General features: G+C 44.3%; 1 protein-coding gene across 1 annotated transcript in view; it reads left to right on the top strand.

Annotated features, from left to right (window-relative positions):
* The first annotated feature begins 6,170 nt into the window (after positions 1 to 6,170).
* The window catches only part of LOC126273050 (RNA 3'-terminal phosphate cyclase-like), an 80,185-nt gene continuing 64,948 nt past the window's right edge, over positions 6,171 to 21,407 (top strand). Inside the window, exons 1-2 of the mRNA XM_049976446.1 lie at positions 6,171 to 6,366; positions 6,455 to 6,572. Of these exons, the coding sequence (XP_049832403.1) occupies positions 6,172 to 6,366; positions 6,455 to 6,572 (313 nt within the window). The 5' untranslated portion in view covers position 6,171. The remainder of the gene's footprint in view (positions 6,367 to 6,454; positions 6,573 to 21,407) is intronic.

The raw sequence follows: 21,407 nt of genomic DNA, 5'->3' as shown, positions 1-21,407 counted from the left end.
AGCTCTATATCTTCTTTCAATAAATTCATAAAAATTTTTAAAATTGTAAAGTCTCTTTTCAAACATCCTATAACTACACATGATTGTCTGGTCATACTTATGAATGAATCCAACCATCACTCATCATCACTTTAAGCAGCAAAACAATTATCCGTATTACGATAAAACTGGGTAGGGCATCGCAACACATTGTCCTTTCTCATTTATTCAACTGTCATCTGTCATGGTGGCAGCCACCTTTGGCGCTACAATCACACTGACCTCATGCCATGTGACTTTCAGCTTTCTGTGCACGACTGGGAGATCTCCAAAAACATATTTTTTTACATATCATGTCGTTAAGTTTTGCAGAGCAGTGGGCTTCAACTTCAGAAAGAAAATTTCAAAATATAAGTCTGTAACATTGCATTGCAAGGAAAAATTATGGACTGTGGAAAAACTGCAAAAGATCAGAATCGAAGCACTTGAGATAGGTTGTTGTGGAAGGATGTTGACAAATAGGTGGGCTGATAACCAGAAATGAGGAGGTCCGAAATAAATTCCGTAACAAAAGAATATATGGTGCACACCGAGAAAAAGAAGGTACAAGATCATAGGGCATGCATTAAAAAGTCAGTGAATAACTTCCATAATACTATGGGAGATGCAGAATATAAAAACAGTAGGGGAAAGCAGAGACTGGAATTTTTTCAGAAAATAACTGAAGCTGGGTGCAAGTACTACTCTGAGATGAACAGGTTAACACAGCAAAGGAACGCATAGTTGGATGCATCAAACCAGCTGGGAGACTGATGAAAAAAAATGCAACTAATGAATTAAGTATCCATAGATGTTAGTTGAATTTTATTCAACAAGCTGCCACAGTGTCTGAACAGCTACAAGGAAGTTCTAAACTATAGCATACAAACTGAGACTTGACTGCTGAAAGGAATTAGCACATTGAGCAAAACTTTTATTTTTGGAAGGAACATGTTATTTATTTACAAATCGAAGTTCACAAAAGCTGTAATCATTGTTTTCGCTCGTTATTAGGACAACCAAAGATGATGTTTGATCTCTGAACGATTGGGATCTTCCGCTTGTGAACAATTGATGTCATTTACATCACAGCTCAACGTCAATGGACGTTATCAAAGCTTCAGTTTCGCACGAAGTAACTTATTATGCATGTGTTCACTTAGTCATTAGATATAGTATATCTTCTGTGGCTCAAACAGACAAACTTAGGAAAAATTTTAAACTTGAAGAAGAGGGCAATTTGAATAATAACGAAAAAGAGCAAGTGGGCTCACTGCCCGAAAATATTAAAAGAACTGTGGATCTTGACTGTCCACTGTGAATACAATTTCGAAATATTACTGTATACCAGGAAAAATGTTCCTCACAGTGCCACAAACTTTGTAGTCAAACATAAAATAAGGCCAGTAAATTCCTGCACCTAGAAAGAAAAGAGACACTCAACATTGAAACTATATAACACATTACCTCAAAACGTTAAAGAACAAGGTGAAATGGACAGTTGCAAAAAAACTGTTAAAATATAGTGCCTCAAAAAAGTTATTGCATAGTTAAATATTATTTAAATGAAATCTGGCAAAAGTAGCAATTGATACAAAAGTGCAAAACAGATGTACTGACAACATGTTTTGTTAAATAGGAAGCTGTATATTAGTTTAGGTAGTATACTGTTATGTATATTTTCATTCCATTGAATTCTTTACCTAGTTATTAATATTGTGTTGTATATATTATGTATACTTGTCAATCACACACACACACACACACACACACACACACAAACACACACACACACACACACACACACACACACACACACACACACACACACACACACACACACACACACACACACACACACATCTGTGTGTGTGTGTGTGTGTGTGTGTGTGTGTGTGTGTGTGTGTGTGTGTGTGTGTGTGTGTGTGTGTGTGTGTGTGTGTGTAAGCATATATATTTGTTATGTGTAGGTATCACATTAAATAAATCACACATGATGAGTGACTGATAAATCAATATGAATATGAATATCATAATTCATATTTGCTGCTGAAGGGGTGGTCTACAATTGAGACAGCTTAAGAAGATCCCTGACAGAACTCAGCATCACTGCCAACTTTCAAGTGTAAGTGCAGGTGAAAACAGTAGCCATCTACAGAGCTGTTACAATGCTGTGGCCTTGCCATTCACATGTCTACAAAATTACATTATTGGTTGAGGTATACATTCAAAACTGCCATACTCAGCCTACTGCAACTGTCAGGGTTCAACTTATGACACTGAACTACAGCAGCAGGCATTTTCTGTTGTGTATTTGGCACTCTTATAACAGAACTAGTGGGAGGGCAAGGAGGAAGAAAGTGTGACATTCTTTTGGACAACTTCAATTTATTACATCTTTAAATATAGCAAACATTTTTAAATTCTGAGATCACTAGTAAGAGAAATAGTTAATATAATCATTGACACAATAGGTGATAATATTCATAATATTACTAATAATCACACAATTTCAAACAACTGATTCCAGTGACAAAGGTCAGTTGAACACATAGTTGAATGAGTTGAATGCTCCAACTAGTACACAAATAAATGATTCTGAGGATGCTCCACCATGAATCACGAAATATTTAACACTCTATTCATGAAAAAGACTGCCACAAAAGTTCTGCACCAAAGGCAGCCAACATTACATGTCTGTTTGCCAAAAGAACAAATTTGCTTGCATGAAATAGTACCGGTACAATAAACAGACCCAGTTCCCGCCGAAATACATCCGCTAAGTCTTTCAGAAGCGCCCCACAGGTTCCAAAACTAGCAAAAAGTCTTCCCTAACCGCTTATAAAAATATAACGAAGATCAATGGCAGCAGCACTGACACCAATACTGACCCAAAGGTTAACGCGGCGATGCGGCAAGTGGCATGCTGCAAGAAGCGAGCCGACTGATCGACCCTTCCAGGTGGAGACCTGGACCACAAGAGAGCTCGGTGTGTGGCAATCAAGGACCAGCTGTAAGCAGACGGTGCCACAGTGGCACCACTCTCGGCACTGCGCCGCAGCAAGTCCTGACGAGGTGGTGTGGGAATTTAAGTCGCAGCAACTCATGACGACTTAATGTTGGAATAACTCTGTCGTATCGCTGAATGACTTTTCATGTCCTCAATTCGTTTCTCAAGATACACTCTACACCTTGGTTGTTTTGTTACACCCTGTATATAAATTACTGAAAGCATAGCATATAGCATTCTAAGTAAACATCATACCAAGCACAGAAATATAGCGCAGTTTCTGTTTCTTTTATTTTAGAAAACTGTAGGCATTGTATATACATTGGACGATATTCAGACGACGTAGTTTCTCTAAGAATTAATACATAAAATTAAATGAAATACAGGTCTCTCGAAGTTCAACTCATAGTGACCGTCATGTCACATCACACTGTCAATTTAGTGCCAGTAAGCTTCATAACATACATTCATTATCAGATTTGTGTGGGAAAGAGCTATAAAGTGAAACAACATTTCAGAACATCAACATTTATTTATTATCGAAAAACCATAAAACCACATTTATAAGGGAAAAATAGAGCCTGTTTACCTTATCCATTGGATTTTTTCCGCACATAACAGATAGTATCACAAACAATATCTTTTTGCCTTAATTAGCGCTGACAGTGCAGAACTTATATAGCAACATGCACATTGGATGACATAAGTCACTGACAATGGACATAGAATAGTTTCAGCTGCTGCAAGATGTTTCATACTGGATGCATGGTGAGGGAGCTCTAGCACCAGACAGCATATGCAGAGGACAGCAACTGACCGGTGGCTAACATCAATTGACTACACCAGCGTGTTGCAACAGATTATGTAATCATTGACTTTACAGAGAAATCCAGAGCACCAGATTAAGGCGAGAGACCAGGCCAGCTACAAAATGAAAGAAGAAATCGCTTCTTGGCTTTTGACAAGCTTAATGCATAGTTCATTTTACACATTGTCACATCTCTAATTTATACAATTTCTTGATGTACTATACTTAAATACTGTTATAGGTAATGATATCACCAGTCAAACCAATTTAATAAAATTTAAATTTGTAGGTGATATGACTGTTTATGGCAGTATTTAAGTGCGCCACAAATTTAATGAAGAATTAAAGTGGGTTTATACATGCAACTGAAATGATGGCACAGATTGTGGCATTCTGTTGTGGCAACATGAACTACCATTCACACAGAACACAACTAATTCTATGACCTTACACAGTTTTCAATATGGCATTAACTGAAACCATATGTGCAGATATTAGTGTTATATTCCATGTTATGGCATTACACTAGGTTGTGAAAATGTTGTGTGCTGTGGGAAACCAAACAACAGCTGGCACATGAACAAGATTTTAGAATTTTATTGTATTCTTTAAGGTAGGAATTTCGAATACAGTATCTCTAATTTTTAGTTTAATAGCAGCCACATCACATTCAGCAGCTATTTCCTGCATGCAATCCATTATCTATATGGTGCTTGGTGTCTCAAACTACAAGGTTTATACCACCGCATTTTTGGTTGCAGTACATATTAACTTTTTTAATTTTTTCATTCAAAAATATTTCACAATTGTGCGGGCAAACACGTACACACACACACACACACACACACACACACACACACACACACACATACACACACACAGCAGCTGCTACAAAAAAATTAACATTAACATCAAGCTATTGTTGTAATTCCAGAAGCTACAGAAGCAATGAAAACGGACTAAAATCGAAAGTCGAAAGGAGTGTAGCAGTAGTTATTCCATGATAACTACTACAGAGTGCTGATGTTTCGAAATACTGTCAGTGTGAAGCAGTCAAATGATGCTATTCATTTGTGGGGGAAGGATAGCTGCGCTGTGACTGAAGCCATCGGCATACGGGAAGAGATAACTAAAGTTGACGTGGAGCTCTACGAGTTTTGTGATGTCACTTCCTTCTGTTTCACTTGAGGAGCTATTTCTTCAGATTTTTCGGCGATATGTTGAGTAAAAGCAATAGGAAATAAAAACGCTCCCTGCATCACAAAGCAAGACGCCATACTGTATTTGTCATTTTAGTAGAAGCCCATATACGGTGGGTTTTATCTATCCAATGAATATAAAAATGTTCCCATTACATTGTGGCAAGGTACCACAGCAACAAGTCTCGAACTATTTCTGAATAAAAACAGTCTTGGTTGCAAAGTTTCACCATTTTGGGGCTTCATCAGATTGTGTAAAAGTAGCTAAATATGTAACCATTCCATTATAAAGCCACATAAAATTGAAAATGAAGTGGATATGTAATCTATCCTTCATAAAATCATATAAAATGCAAAGTGTACCTAGAGCACACCAGCTGACTGCGGCATAGCGGTATAAAATAGGGCCATGATTACAAGATAAACGCTGTATGAGACGCATGCAGCAGAATGCTGTTCGCGTTGGCACATACAAAAATATTATTCTAATATATGTGTGCGAGCCAAACGAACACTGCACTGTGTACTGCTCATATGTTGTTTATTTTCTAATTTGGCCCTATTTTGTGCCGCTGTCAGCTGGCGTGCTCAAGGTCCACTTCGCATTTTATATGATTTTATGGCAGATGGATTACATAGCCAATTACTGTAGCGTCCAATTTCTATTTTATATGGCTTTATGATGCTGCCCCAAAAGAGTGAAATGATTCATTGATGTTAAATAACTTAGGAACCTAGACTGTTTTTCTTCTGAAATAATCCTATGAATATATGCTGTTTTAGTCCATGATAGACACCGAAGAGATAAAGTTTTCTATCTCTTCGGTACACAACCGAGCGAGGGGGCGCAGTGGTTTGACACTGGACTCGCATTCGGGAGGACGACGGTTCAATCCCCCGTCCGGCTATCCTGATTTAGGTTCTCCGAGATTTCCCTATATCGCTCCACGCAAATGCCGGGATGGTTCCTATGAAAGGGCACGGCCGACTTCCTTCCCTAATCCGATGAGACCGATGACCTCGCTGTCAGGTCTCCATCGCCAAACAACCCAACCCTCTTCGGTACACACATCATTGATTCACTATTTCATCATTCCTATGTCTAGATTTCTTTTTGTTTATTATCTTTGGTATAAATGTTACTCCCGCTGCGGTTGACAGTGACAGTATTCGCCGGTTTAGGGGGTTTGGTGTCGGCGAGCGGAGTATGGGAATGTGTGGGTGGAAAAACAATTGTGCAGCAATATTGCGTTGATAATAAGATTTCCGTTGTTACTGCTTCCGAAATGGCAGCACAGCCAGTAGACATAGATGGTGGTGTTTTGGAAGGCGTAAGTAGCATCACATGGAGTTATAAACCTGTTATATGTCATTTTAGAGTGATTCCGATTGAGATTATTTCACATTTATCTGCTCTAGGGTGGCCAAATCTTGCGTTTGGCAGCGTCATTCAGTTACCTGACGAAAGTACCTATAAAGGTGAGAAATATACGCGCTGGACGCAGCAAGCCCGGTCTTATGGCCCAACACTTGAAGGGTAATTAATCGCAATTTGCATATTAACACTTAACGAATCTCTAATAGTGATGATTTGAGGTAGTAACTTCCTCGCAATAGAGCGGAAGAGTGTTGATACCTCTGCTCACATGATCAATCGTGAGCACCATTTGCACAGTATCTTGTGAATAACTTGTGTACATAGACAATTTTACAGTAATAAAGTTTTTTAAATTACCAATCTTTACTGTCACAATTGTAAGTTAAGTTATAATTGTTCTGTTTACTTCTTTTTGCAATAATTAAAAAGATGACATCGCCTTTGGGAAACAATGAATTAACATAACTAAGTTTCGTTTTGTTAGAACTATAATTAAGCAGCTGCGATTTCCTACCAGTGTTTACTATTTGATCCAGTTTCATAACCATACAACATACCTTCAGAAAGAGACACCCAAACAAATTTCAAAATTAATACGCCAACTTCGAAATCCCTGGCATCACACATTAACTGCCCAATAGTGACGTGAAAATTTGTGTACGCCCGGAGCGAATTCTCAATCAGCGAATTACTTTCTGAATGGTTCATACAACTGCGGATTATCAACTATGTGTGTTCCTTCACAGTTTACGTTAGATGGTGACATTGTTTCTCAGAACAGCTTATCTTGCAGTTTGCAATATATACCCTTTTGATTTCTTTACTCGGTTTAAGTCCTTTGCTGCCTCTGACAGTAATACCATTGGAAACCACAAACGGTAATTTCATTGAAAGCTAAACCATAATGGAAAACTGAAATTCAGTATATTTTGTGTTTCTGTATATAAATAGAAAGTCAGGATGTATGATTTCTGAAATAGTGTAAGGGCCCAATCAAAATTGAAACAGGCCAGGTTGAAAGAAGTAAACTGTTTATTATTTCAAAAAGTAATCGCAATAACTGTCGAATTTATCCCAGTGTGGGACTAGATGATCAGTGCCTTCACATAAAAATGTTTGCATTTTCCAGTGGAACTATGATTTAACAAGGTGTACATCTCTTCATCTGAAGCAACTTAAAAGCCATGTCTTTCTTCAGTACTTCAAAAATAAGAAAATTGCATGGGGAGAGATCAGGACTGTACAGGGGTTTTGTAAGGGCACCCTAGTAAAATTCCTGCCTTGTAATCGAACATTTAGATGGACCAACATGTTGCCAAGGTTGTTTTAAGTGTACTGAAGTTTCACTAGGAAGCCCTTACACATGCTTCATACAGCCCCAACCTCTCCCCATGCAGTTTCCATATTTTTGAAGCCCTGAAGAGAAACATTATCGATCGTCTATGTACTTCTTAGAGGTTAACACCTGGGTACAATCATGGTTCTGTAGTATAGTGGGGTCTTCAGTGCTTAATATTCAGTGATATGCCTTTGAAACTGGTGTTGATCTCTTACTTTTAGTAAATTGTGTAGAATTCCTCATTCACATCTAGAATTCTAAAGTATTGTCTTATTTCTTCGGTGGCATCATTGTATCCTGTGGAATATGATGCCGGTGTCAAATCCTATTTCTTATGCAAAGCAACATTAACGGGTGAAATGACTGTTGTTTATTTGGCTTCCAATCATTGTTCAACTAAATAAAGTTTCTAAACTGTGAAAAAAATATGTTCACTAATACTTGCACACGCTGAACTATTAACAAAAGGTGCTTCTCCCTTCAGCAGTACTAATAAAAACACCTCACCCCCATAATGAAGCATACATTATGTTGTTAGTGGAAAAAGAACTGATGAACTACTCAAATAAAGTGGAGGAACAAGTGATGGCTTTTGTTGCATTGCAGCTTGGTGCAAAATAAATTTCTTTGATGTGTAATTGTTCTCAGTTATTTAGATATCTTCAAATAATGTTTGGAAACACTTCACATTTTAGTAACCAAAGGAGTTAAGGGTATTCGTTCACTGTTACATCTGTAACAAATTAAGTGGAAATGTTTGCCTCACACCCTTGATTTTATACTTAATGAGAGAGAAAGTATTAAGTTTTTAATTAGCTATGACAAAATTGCAGTGAAGATAGTGTGCAACATGTTACATTTGGCAGAAATTTCTGATGACACAAATAAAAGATGTTTGACACATTTCAGAACTGTGGAAATATTAATGAATTCAATTCCTTGTCTCCCTGCCAAGGTGATCTCATCAGCAGGTATCGGTGGAGTAATGACAAGACAGGATGTGAAGCAATTCTTTCTTTGAAATTATAAAAGCTCAGTGTTTTGAATGATTCGGTATTGCTGATACACTCTCTAGTGAGCATTTTCCATGTGTCCTTTGATTATTGCTACAACTGCTATCAATGCACCCAAGACACTGGAAGGTTTCCCAAGCAGATTGGACACTTTCCTCCTTTGTAGCAACACTTGATGACCTTTAATTTCCCAGCATCAATGATAAGGTCACTCATGTTATGGAAGTTATTCTTACAGCTGCGGAACGTTCAGTACCATCTACCTTTTCTTTGCTCCGGCATCCCGCCAGTTCCTTGGTGGAATGAGACCTGCCATGACACAATACGGGATGGAGACGTGCACTTCACGGGGTTCCGTGTGTGATGCCGTCGCATCATAATAATAGCAAGAAGGCAAGCTGGAACTTCTTTACCAGCTCCTTTAACACTTTCACTCCCCCATCAGTTGTTCAGAGGTGAATCCGACAGATACCTACCCTGTCCGGTTTTTCCCTGACCTCTGCGCTGTCACACAGGATACCTTAGTGGACACAGTCGCAATCTCTAATTCACTGGGTTGAAACTTTGTTTCTAATTACCCACCAGCTTTTCTCCCAAAGAAACGGGTAGTGGAAGAGCAACCTCTTGCTTTTTCCTCTCAAAATCGTGAAAGCAGTAATGCCATTTTTTCAATGCGGGACCTTAGACATGCATTCTCCTCATCTGCACCGGGATAACGGTATGCACGTCCAAATGTTGGTGCACCTCTCATACCCTAGTCTTTGCTGCCCCTTCACCTTTATAATTGACTTTGTGTTGACAGTATCTTTCCTCAAAGATGGTGGGAAGCTATCGTCATTCCTGTCGTCTCCCGTCCAGCTATCGCCCAATCTCTCTCACGAGTAGTGTTTGTAAGGTTTTGGAGTGTATGATTAAATTGCAGTTTTTGGCTGGTGGCTGGAGTCTTGAAACCTTTTAACAATGGCCCAATGTAGTTACTGAATGCATTGTTCTGCAATTGACCATTTTGTTGCTGTTTCCACATATCTCGTGAACAATTTTCTCAAAAACGCCAAACGGTAGCAATATTTTTTGATCTGGAGAGTGCATACCACACATTGTTCTCTTTGGGCTTTCGATGTTGGCTACCCCTATCATTTGTGAATTTATGACAGAGTGCACGTTTAAGGTGCGGGTGAACACTACTCTATCCCTACTTTCTTCCAAGAAAGTAGTGCCCCAGGCATTATTTGCCATCGCTGTAAATCCAATTATACCTTGTCTCATTCCCGATGTTTTGGGGCTCCCTCTTTGTCAACGATTTTGCATCTACTACAGCTCTCAACACACAGGACTTCTTGAAAAACTTCTTCAAGGATGTCTCGATTGTCTCCACTCACGGAGCTTCGAAACTGGCTTCCGACTTTCTCCCAGTAAGACTGTCTGTGCAAAAGTTATGGCGACGTATGGAGTTTTATCAGCTTTCGCTACATCTAGGACCTGTTTCTTCCAGGGGGTCCACAAGTCTTTTGTGTGTGTGTGTGTGTGTGTGTGTGTGTGTGTGTGTGTGTGTGTGTGGCGAGCATGAGACCCCGAGCTTGAATGGCTCTCTTTCCTTTCCAGGTTCCATACCTTCCTTTTCCTCATCCTCCCCCCTCCCGCAGCCTCTTCCCTTCCTCCTATCCCTCTGTTGGGGAGTACGTTTCGTGCCTACGTCCGGAGATGGATGCTTGTAACCCTAAGACATAGTTTTTCTTCTTTGCTCTCTACATCAAAAGTCTGTCGTGCCTTTGTCCTCTTTTCCTTGCTTCTTCTCTTTACCTTCTTCTCCACTGCGGTGTTTGATACCTCTCTTCTTTCCTTTCCTTTGTTCCTTCCTTTCTCTTACTTTCCTCCCTGTGCATGTCTAAAGGCCAACCCACGCGTTCCGGATATGTGTGTGGTGTGCACTGGGACCTGAGCTGTTGCAGTCTCCGTTCCTTACTTTCCAGGCTGCATTACTATCCCTGTTCCTCTCCCTCCTTTGTCCCTGCCCCTCTTTTCCCTCTCAGTGGAATTCTTTGGCGGCCTGGCTATCCCCGTAGCTTTGTTTTGGTCTGTGCTATTGTTTAGTTTGCTGTTTTCATCTCCTTTTTGGCGTTTTTGGTCCCCTTGGGGTTTGACCTCCATTTCCAAAATTTCCCGTTTAGTGTGAGCCCTTTGGGGATGAACTCCCTACCTAGCTTCCATGGTGCAGTTTCCTCTCCCCCTCCCCTTTCCCTTTGCATCCTGCCCCCCCCCCCCCCCCCCCCCCCCACCTCCTGTTCGGTTACCAGCACAGTAGCCAGTCCGTGTTGCAGTTCTGTTAAGTAACCACTTGGCTGAGCCCCCGAAACCACAGGGATCACACTACTGGTACCTGAGCTGATAACACCTGTATGCCCAGGAGTCAATGCTCATTACTTTGGGGCACCAGAACTCCTGGCAATGGCCGCCGTGCCAGATGGCCCTTGCTGTGGCTGGGTGTCGCCCACAGGACGAGCCCCTGATCGGAGTGGGTGGTACTAGGGCGGACACCTTGGGCATGAGGCGACAAAGGCTTCACCATCCTGGCCATTCTGTGGCCGTCCTAAGAGTGGTAACAGACATGACACTCATTCTTACAATCCTTCGACCTTCCCCTCCCTGGTCACACCCTGGGAGGATGGTCAGGCTCTGCGGATTGAGCTGAAACCTTTCCCTCGGTACCTGGTTTGTACCAGGACAGATGGTGGAAGTTTTGCCACGACCAAGCCTTTGTTTTTCGTGGAGATGATTGAAGATAAGTATGTCAGAGTGATATCCATGAGTAACATGTGGTCCAGTGCTTTGCTCATAGACATCTTCTGCTGCTATGTGCTTGTGACCGTCTTGGTGACGTCTCAGTCATGCCCCACCCATCTTTGAACTCGGGACAGGGCGTTATTTTCCACTGAGATTTTCTTCTCCAAATTGACGATGCGCTCCTAACCTCGAGCAGGAAGGGGTTAGATTCATCCGCCGTGTGCAGCAAGGCCCTCCAAACAATCCCACTGCCTTTATCCTGGCCTTCGAGGGGGATGTCCTCCCAGAGGTGGTCAAGATCATGGTGTATCGATGTGATGTAAAACCTCGTATTCCACCACTGATGAGATGCTTTAATTGCTTACGGTTTGAACACGTCTTCCCGCTGCACCAGTGATCCCCTCTGCGATGACTGTGGGGTGCCCCCTCTGCCAGTGTGTGTAAATTGTCATGGACAGCATTCTCCACACTCACCTTCAAGCCCAGTGTTTGTGAAAGAAAGGAGGATTCAAGAGTACAAGACCTTAGATCAGCTCCCCTACACTGTGACTTATACTTTTGCTTCAGTTACATCCATTCCCCCTCCTATGCCCTCCTCTTCCCCACCTCACCCCATTTCCCCCATGCCTTCAGCCTCCTCCTCCCTCTCCTACTCCTCCTCCCCCCCCCTGTCAGTACCCATACTCACCCCTTTGGGTACTGCTCCCCCTCCTCCCCGGAGAAGTGCTCCCCTCCTTCAGTGGCCGCTGGCACTGGATTTCTCTCCTGGGACTCCTTTTCCCGGCACCTCCCAGAAAGGCGATCTGCTGCTCCACATCGACAGTGTGATCCGTGGCCGGTGAGCGCCAAGACTGGCCGGTATAATTCCGTGCCCGACCTCACTGCAGTCTGCCCTTCTCTTCCTTCACAAGAGGAGAAGCAGAAACACAAGAACAAGGACAAGGCCCCTGTGGTACCCCATGAGGTGCAGCCTTCCCCTCCTCCAGTCAATGAACCAACAGAGTCTGACCCCACCTATATGGGTATTAGCCCATCCCTGTTGATGACGGATGGCAACTCAGCAGCGCGGCTGACTCGTGTCTATTCGCTTCCCATTTGGACTCCTGCTTGAGAATCCTCCAGTGGAATTGTAATGGATATTTGCGTCACTTTCCAAAGTTGCAGCCCCTTCTTTCCTTCTACTCTGCCGCTTGTATTATGCTCCAGGAGACCCATTTTGTCAATTCATATTCACCTGCCCTTCGTGGGTCCCACGTTTTCTGTAGGAACTGAATTGGCCCCTTGCAGGCTTCTGGTGGTGTTTGCACCTTGGTCCGTAAGGACATTGTTAGTAAATGGGTTCCCCTCCATACCATTCTGGAAGCAATTGCTGTAAGGGTCCATCTGGCCACTCCAATCACAATCTGAAATCTTTACCTCCCACCTGACAGGCCATCCACATCCCCTTCCCTAACCACCCTTCTTCAACAACTCTCTTCTCCCTTCCTGCTACTAGGCGATTTTGATGCCCACAACCCTCTTTGGGGTAGTTATACGACTACAGCTCTGGGCAGGACAGTTGAAGCTGTTCTGACAGGTCTTGACCTGTGTCTACTAAACACGACGCTCCCACACTCTCTAGTGTGGCACATGACACTTTCTCTGCCATTGACCCCTCCATCTGCAGTCCTGGCCTTCTTCCCTCCATTCAGTGGGGTGTACATGATGACTTGCATGATGGCGACCATTACCCGATTGTTTTGACCTTCCTTCAGTGTCTCTAATTTTATCACCCTCCCAGGTGGACCATCTCTAAGGCTGACTGGGGTGCCTTCTCCTCTGCTCCCATCCCCCCTGTATTACCACACGACAGTGTTGATGAATCTACACAGACTTTGACTACTGTCATCCTTTCAGCAGCTGTTTAAGCAGTCCCTTCTTCCTCATGTTCCTCCCACTGGAAGATGTCCATTGGTGGTCTCTGGAAATTGCTGCAGCCATAAAAGACCGCCACCATGCTCTTAAACACTTCAAGCGGCGCCCTTCTACTGCTCTTCTTCTGGTCTTTAAACAACTCCATGCCCAGGCCCACTACCTAACCAAATTTCAGAAACAGGTTTGCTGGGAATGATATGTAGCTGCCATAGGGCCACACACACGCTATTACAAGTCTGGGCGAAACTCAGGTGAATTTTTAGCCACCGACCTCCCACCGGAGTTGCTGGAATTTCTGTGCATGGTGTTGTCCTTACCAATTCGGACTTTGTAGCTGAAAACGTCGCTCAACACTTTGCTCAGGCTTCAGCATTGGCTCAGTATCCACCCACGTTCCTTCTCCTGAAAGAGTGCTCAGAACGACTGCCTTTGTCTTTTGTTTCTCGCTGCTCAGAGCTATATAATGCCCCATGTAGCGAGTGTGAGTTTGCCAATGTCCTTGCCCTTTGTTCCGACACAGCTCCTGGACTGGATCGGATACATAACCAAATGCTCCAACACTTACGGGTGGCTGGCCATCATCGTATACTGACCCTCTTCAACCATCTGTGGAGTGAGGGAGTCTTTCCTATCCAGTGGCAGGAAAGCATTGTTGTTCCATTGTTGAAGCCAGGGAAGCCACCTCTTCAGTTGGATAGCTACCGTCCAAATAGCCTTACTAACACCTTCTGCAAGCTCCTTGAGTGCATAATGAGTCGGCGGCTATTTTTGATCCTTGAATCCCGCAACCTTTTGTCATTGACTCAAGGTGGTTTTCGCTGTGGCCGCTCTACGGTGGATAACTTGGCCCACCTGGAGTTTGCTATCCAGTCGGCTTTTGCACATCGGCAACACCTCCTTGCAATCTTCTTTGATCTGCATAAAGCCTATAACACCACTTGGCACCACCACGTCCTCACCACCCTTCACGAATGGGGCTTTTGTGGTGCTCTGCCCTTTTCTATCCGTAACTTCCTTTCTTGTCGCTCTTTTCTGGTCCAAGTTTTCTCCTCCTGCAGCACTCCGCATTGGCAAGAAAATGGGGTTCCCCGGGGTTCCGTGCTGACTGTCCCTCTCTTTCCTATAGCCATTAATGGTCTGGTGACAGCTGTCCCCCTCTTTGTATGCTGACGATTTTTGTATCTACGTCGCTTCCTCCGTAATGGGCGCTGCAGCACGCCATCTACAGTGAGCAATCAGCCACGCACACTCATGGGTTCTCTCCCATGGCTTTCAGTTTTCAGCGACCAAGTCATGTGTCGTGCATTTCTGCTTTCGCTGTACGGTCCATCCCCATCCGGAATCGTTCCTTGATGGCCAGCCCCTCGAGGTAGTGGACACCCATCGCTTCTTGGGTCTGGCCTTCGATGCCCAGTTGACCAGCTGAAGAGGATGTGCTGGTCCCTTCTCAGTGTTCTTAGATGTCTGTGCACTACCTCATTTAGACTATGGAAGTCCTGCCTGTGGTTCTGCGTTGCCTTCGCCATGGCAGATACTAGACCCCATCCACCACTGTGGGGTCCGACTTGCGACTGGTGCCTTCCGGACTAGCCCCATACTTAGCCTTCTCGCAGAGGCGGGGATTCCACCACTCCGAGTTTTATGCCAACAACACCTGATAACTTATGCGCTCTGGAATTCGCTGCACCCCAAAACACCCTAATTATGGTCCCCTGCATCCAGACATGGAGATTCCTCTGCTGCAGCGGTGGCCACGATGTGGGCTTACCATGGCTGTCTGCACTCAGTCGCTCTTTCCTGAGCTCTAGCAGTTCCCTTTACCGCTTATGCGTGTACCCCTCTGTGTTGCATCTCTCGGCTGCAGCTCTGTCTTGATCTCTCAATCGATTCAAAGAATTCTGTCCCTCCAATGACTCTTCACCACCAGTTCTATTGTCTTCTCAGTTCTTTTCAGGTTTCAGAAGTGATCTATAGTGATATCTCCATGGTTGCTGGTCGCACTGGTTTTGCTTACTCCTATACACGACGCATGGAAATTCGTTCCTTGCCAGATGGCTGTAGTGTCTTTATTGCAGAATAGTTAGCCATCTTGAGCACACTGGACCATATCCACTCCTGCTCAGGACTATCCTTCGCTATTTGTAGTGACTCATAGTGCTCGGCATTACATCATCAGGATTTGGGCCTTTGGGATGCAGAATGGCACACTCTTTCTTCGCCAAACAAGCTCAGGGCGATTAAGGATTCTAAAACTCCGTGGTGGTCCTCCTTTGGGGCCTCCCGTAAGGCCTCTGTTGTCCTATGCCAGCTCCGCATTAGCCAGACTTGGGTGACTCATGGTTATCTCCTCTGTCGTGAGGATCCCCCTTTTCTGTCATTGTGGATCAATGTTGACTGTGGCTGACATCTTATTGGACTGCCCCAATTTAGCCACCCTGCGATGGACTTTCAGATTCGCTACCCCTGGTGTTGACTGACAGTGCCTCAGCGGTGGATCTCATTTTATGTTCTATTCGTGAGGGGGGGTTTTTATCGCTTCATTTAAGGGAGGGACCTTCCACCTTATCGGTGAGTGGAGGGGCTGGTGGGCTCTCTTGCTGCACCCTTCGCCCTGACTGGATTGTTTAATTCATATATTTCGGGCGTATTATAGTATTTGACAGTTGTAGCATCGCGCTTTAGTATTTACTTCGTAGATTCTTATTTAAATTGCGTGTGAGTTTTGTTTAGGAGGTGCAATTTCGAGTTTTAGTTACTGTAATCGTAAATTCAGCAGATTGTAGCGCAGTCGTTAGCCATTTGTACAGGTTAGTTGATACATTCTTTGCGTGTTCCACTTGCGTTATCTAGGCACGGACTCGTGTTTCGGTAACTGTTGTTAAACATCGATTAGAATGGACAGGGACTGCAATTGCTGTGTTGGGATGAGGGCTGACTTGGCATCCCTTCGCTCACAGCTGCAATCGGCGCTGACTTCGGTCGCGCAGCTTGAGGCTGTTGCCAATGGGCACCACTGTGGGGAGCCAGACTCGGGTACCACGAGGATGTCAACCTCGTCCCGTCTGTCCCCAGATCGGTCTGCCGCTGTGGTTGCCCCGGTTGCTGCCCGCAGTGGGGCTGAGCCCTCGCCTGTGGTTGATTGGGAGGTCGTTCCAAGGCGTGGCAGGCAGCGAAAGGCGTCCCCGGAGGCTGATCAGAAAGCCTCCCCGGTGCGTCTGACAAACCGGTTTCAGGCACTGTCTCTGGCTGAGCCAGATGCAGCTGCCTGCCCTGTTTCAGAGGATCATTCTCAGCCTTCAAGGTCCGGGCAATCGCAGAGGGTGGGCTTACTGGTAGTTGGGAGCTCCAATGTTAGGCGCGTAATGGGGCCCCTTAGGGATACGGCGGCTAAGGAGGGGAAGAAATCCAGTGTGCACTCCGTGTGCATTCCGGGAGGAGTCATTCCTGATGTGGAAAGGGTGCTTCCGGATGCCATGAAGAGCACAGGGTGCAGCCAGCTGCAGGTGGTAGCACATGTCGGCACTAAAGACGTGTGTCGCTTTGGATCTGAGGAAATTCTCTCTGGATTCCAGCGGCTATCTGATTTGGTGAAGGCTGCCGGTCTTGATTACGAGATGAAGGCAGAGCTCACCATCTGCAGCATCGTTGACAGAACCGACTGCGGACCTTTGGTGCAGAGCCGGGTGGAGGGTCTGAATCGGAGGCTCAGACGGTTTTGCGACCGTATTGGCTGCAGATTCCTTGACTTGCGCCATAGGGTGGTGGGGTTTTGGGTTCCGCTGAATAGGTCAGGAGTTCACTACACTCAGCTGGCGGCTACACGGGTAGCGGAGGCTGTGTGGCGTGGACTGGGTGGTTTTTTAGGTTAGAAGGCCTCGGGGAAAGTGCGGGATGGGCTGCAATGTCAAAGGGTGCTTGGCAATTACAGGACGTGCTTGGATCAAGGAACAGTCGGAATTATAGTTGTAAATTGTTGTAGTTGCGCTGGAAAAGTCCCTGAGCTTCAAGCGCTAATAGAAAGCACAGAAGCTGATATCGTTATAGGTACAGAAAGCTGGCTAAAGCCTGAAATAAGTTCTGCAGAAATTTTTACGAAGTCTCAGACGGTGTTCAGGAAAGATAGATTAGGCAGAATTGGTGGTGGAGTGTTTGTGTCTGTCAGTAGTGGTTTATCTTGTAGTGAAGTCGAAGTAGATACTGCGTGCGAATTGGTGTGGGTGGAGGTTATACTTAACAGCCGAATTAAGTTAATAATTGGCTCCTTCTACCGACCCCCAGACTCTGATGGTACAGTTGCGGAACAGTTCAGAGAAAGTTTGAGTCTCGTAACAAATAAATACCCCACTCATACGGTTATAGTTGGTGGGGACTTCAACCTACCCTCGGTATGTTGGCAAAAATACTTGTTCAAAACCGGTGGTAGGCAGAAAACGTCTTCCGAGATTGTCCTAAATGCATTCTCCGAAAATTATTTCGAGCAGTTAGTCCACGAACCCACGCGAATTGTAAATGGTTGCGAAAACACACTTGACCTCTTGGCCACAAACAATCCAGAGCTGATAGAGAGCATCATGACTGATACAGGGATTAGTGATCACAAGGTCATTGTAGCTAGGCTCAATACCATTTCTTCCAAATCCATCAGAAACAAACGCAAAATAATTTTATTTAAAAAAGCGGATAAAGTGCCACTAGAAGCCTTCCTAAAAGACAATTTCCATTCCTTCCGAACTGACTATGCGAATGTAGACGAGATGTGGCTCAAATTCAAAGATATAGTAGCAACAGCAATTGAGATATTCATACCTCATAAATTGGTAAGAGATGGAACGGATCCCCCGTGGTACACGAAAAAGGTCTGAACGCTGTTGCAGAGGCAATGGAAAAAGCATGCGAAGTTCAGAAGAACGCGAAATCCTGAAGATGGGCTAAAATTTACAGACGCGCGAAATTTGGCACGTACTTCGATGCGAGATGCCTTTAATAGGTTCCACAACAAAACATTGTCTCGAAATTTGGTAGAAAATCTGAAGAAATTCTGGTCGTATGTAAAGTACACAAGCGGCAAGACGCAGTCAATACCTTCGCTGCGCAGTGCCGATGGTAGTGTTATCGACGACTGTGCCGCTAAAGCTGAGTTATTGAACGCAGTTTTCCGAAATTCCTTCACCAGGGAAGACGAATGGAATATTCCAGAATTTGAAACACGAACATCTGCTAGCATGAGTTTCTTAGAAGTAGATACCTTAGGGGTTGCGAAGCAACTCATATCGCTTGATACGGGCAGGTCTTCAGGTCCAGATTGTATACCGATTAGGTTCCTTTCAGATTACGCTGACACTATAGCTCCCTACTTAGCACTCATATACAACCGCTCGCTCACCGATAGATCTGTACCTACAGATTGGAAAATTGCGCAGGTCGCACCAGTGTTCAAGAAGGGTAGTAGGAGTAATCCATTTAACTACAGACCTATATCATTGACGTCGGTTTGCAGTAGGGTTTTGGAGCATATACTGTATTCAAACATTATGAATCGCCTCGAAGGGAACGATCTACTGATACAAAATCAGCTTAGCTTAAGAAAACATCGTTCTTCTGCAACGCAGCTAGCTCTTTATTCGCACGAAGTAATGGCCGCTATCGACAGGGGATCTCAAGTTGATTCCGTAATTCTAGATTTCCGGAAAGCTTTTGACACCGTTCCTCACAAGCGACTTCTAATCAAGCTGCGGGCCTATGGGGTATCGTCTCAGTTGTGTGGCTGGATTCGTGATTTCCTGTCAGGAAGGTCGCAGTTCGTAGTAATTGACGACAACTCATCGAGTAAAACTGAAGTGAAATCAGGTGTTCCCCAGGGAAGCGTTTTGCTACCTCTGCTGTTCCCGATCCATATAAATGACCTGGGTGACAATCTGAGCAGTTCTCTTAGGTTGTTCGCAGATGATGCTGTAATTTACCGTCTAGTAAGGTCATCCGAAGACCAGTATCAGCTGCAAAGCGATTTAGAAAAGATTGCTGTATGGTGTGTCAGGTGGCAGTTGACGCTAAATAATGAAAAGTGTGAGATGATCCACATGAGTTCCAAAAGAAATCCGTTGGAATTCGATTACTCGATAAATAGTACAATTCTCAAGGCTGTCAATTCAACTGAGTACCTGGGTGTTAAAATTACGAACAACTTCAGTTGGAAGGACCACATAGATAATATTGTCGGGAAGGCGAGCCAAAGGTTGCGTTTCATTGGCAGGACACTTAGAAGATGCAACAAGTCCACTAAAGAGACAGCTTACACTACACTCGTTCGTCCTCTGTTAGAATATTGCTGCGCGGTGTGGGATCCTTACCAGGTGGGATTGACGGAGGACATCGAAAGGGTGCAAAAAAAGGCAGCTCGTTTTGTATTATCGTGTTATAGGGGAGAGAGTGTGGCAGATATGATACACGAGTTGGGATGGAAGTCATTACAGCATAGACGTTTTTCGTTGCGGCGAGACCTTTTTACGAAATTTCAGTCACCAACTTTCTCTTCCGAATGCGAAAATATTTTGTTGAGCCCAACCTACATAGGTAGGAATGATCATCAAAATAAAATAAGAGAAATCAGAGCTCGAACAGAAAGGTTTAGGTGTTCGTTTTTCCCGCTCGCTGTTCGGGAGTGGAATAGTAGAGAGATAGTATGATTGTGGTTCGATGAACCCTCTGCCAAGCACTTAAATGTGAATTGCAGAGTAGTCATGTAGATGTAGACATTCAAAACTGCCGACCTGACGAGGGTGTAACGGCTGTACATAGTCGAGAAAAGGATTGACAAGGACTTGGTACTGACTGTACTTTCTTCTTGACGTTTGACAGAGTTCAATTTCCATAGAACGTTAAAGTGGGATAGGAGATCATTTCAGTGTGCCCTTACATCCCAAACCATACTCATTGCAATCAATGTTAGCAGTTTAAATGTACCAGCCAGTCGTGTTCCAATCCGGCCAAATGAGTTACATGTGGCATGGATGCCCATGTGGGTGATTGTCCACCCCCATCCCCTCGTTGCATCAACTGTATGGGCGACCACACCTCTTCCTCTAGAGATTGCCCTATTTTCAAAGACAAACGGATTATTCAGGAAGTCCAAGTGTAGGAAAAGGTGTCTACCTTTTCTGCTCGTAAGTTATTTGCCAGTCAAAAGCCCACTGCGCCCCCAGCGGATAAATATAGCACTGTCCTTGCACCTCCTCAGTCTTCCATGGAGGTAGCCACCTTTAGTGCCACAGTCTCCAGATTGGCCAGCCCAAAGAAGCTGCTTTCAACCTCCCCACTATCACCTCCTCACTCTAAGGCTCACCCTTTACCGGCTCCTGCAGAATCACGGGCCCCGAAATCAGACGCCCAGATTTCCAAAAAAGAGCCTACTTGTGAAGATTTTTTACGTACCTCAATTTCACAACCGTCGAATCTTCCATAAGAAGGCTCATAAGAAACAGTTCCTCTCCTTCTCTGCCATGGTGTGTCTCATCTACGGTGCCTCGGCTGTCTTCCGTGTCACCGAGACATACTGCTGGCGGCCAATCAACCAGCTGATGGCCAGCGGCAGGAGCTACCCCCGAACAACTTATGGATCAGGATTTTCTGCCTTTGGCTGAATGCCATTCCAAGCTGTTGGCCACTAGAGGTTGTAGAGTTGACAGCAATCATGGTGAGATTCTTCCCTTTTCTGTCCACCCTATGTCACTTCTCCATTGGAATATCCGCGGAATTCGAGCCATTCGGGATGAATTGTCGATCCTCGTACGATCCTACTCTCCGGTCGTCTTATGTCTTCAGGAAACAAAGCTACGTCCCCACGATCGCTTTGGTTTCCCCCATTTCCAATCAGCCCGGTTTGATGTCGCCCCTGTTGATGGCACTCCGGGACACGTGGGACTTATGATTCTTCTTCATAATACTGTCCAT

Source organism: Schistocerca gregaria, chromosome 5, assembly GCF_023897955.1.
Source record: "Schistocerca gregaria isolate iqSchGreg1 chromosome 5, iqSchGreg1.2, whole genome shotgun sequence".
Lineage (NCBI taxonomy): Eukaryota > Metazoa > Arthropoda > Insecta > Orthoptera > Acrididae > Schistocerca > Schistocerca gregaria.
Note: the sequence above shows the minus strand (reverse complement) of the source record. Positions and strands in the feature narration are given on the sequence as shown.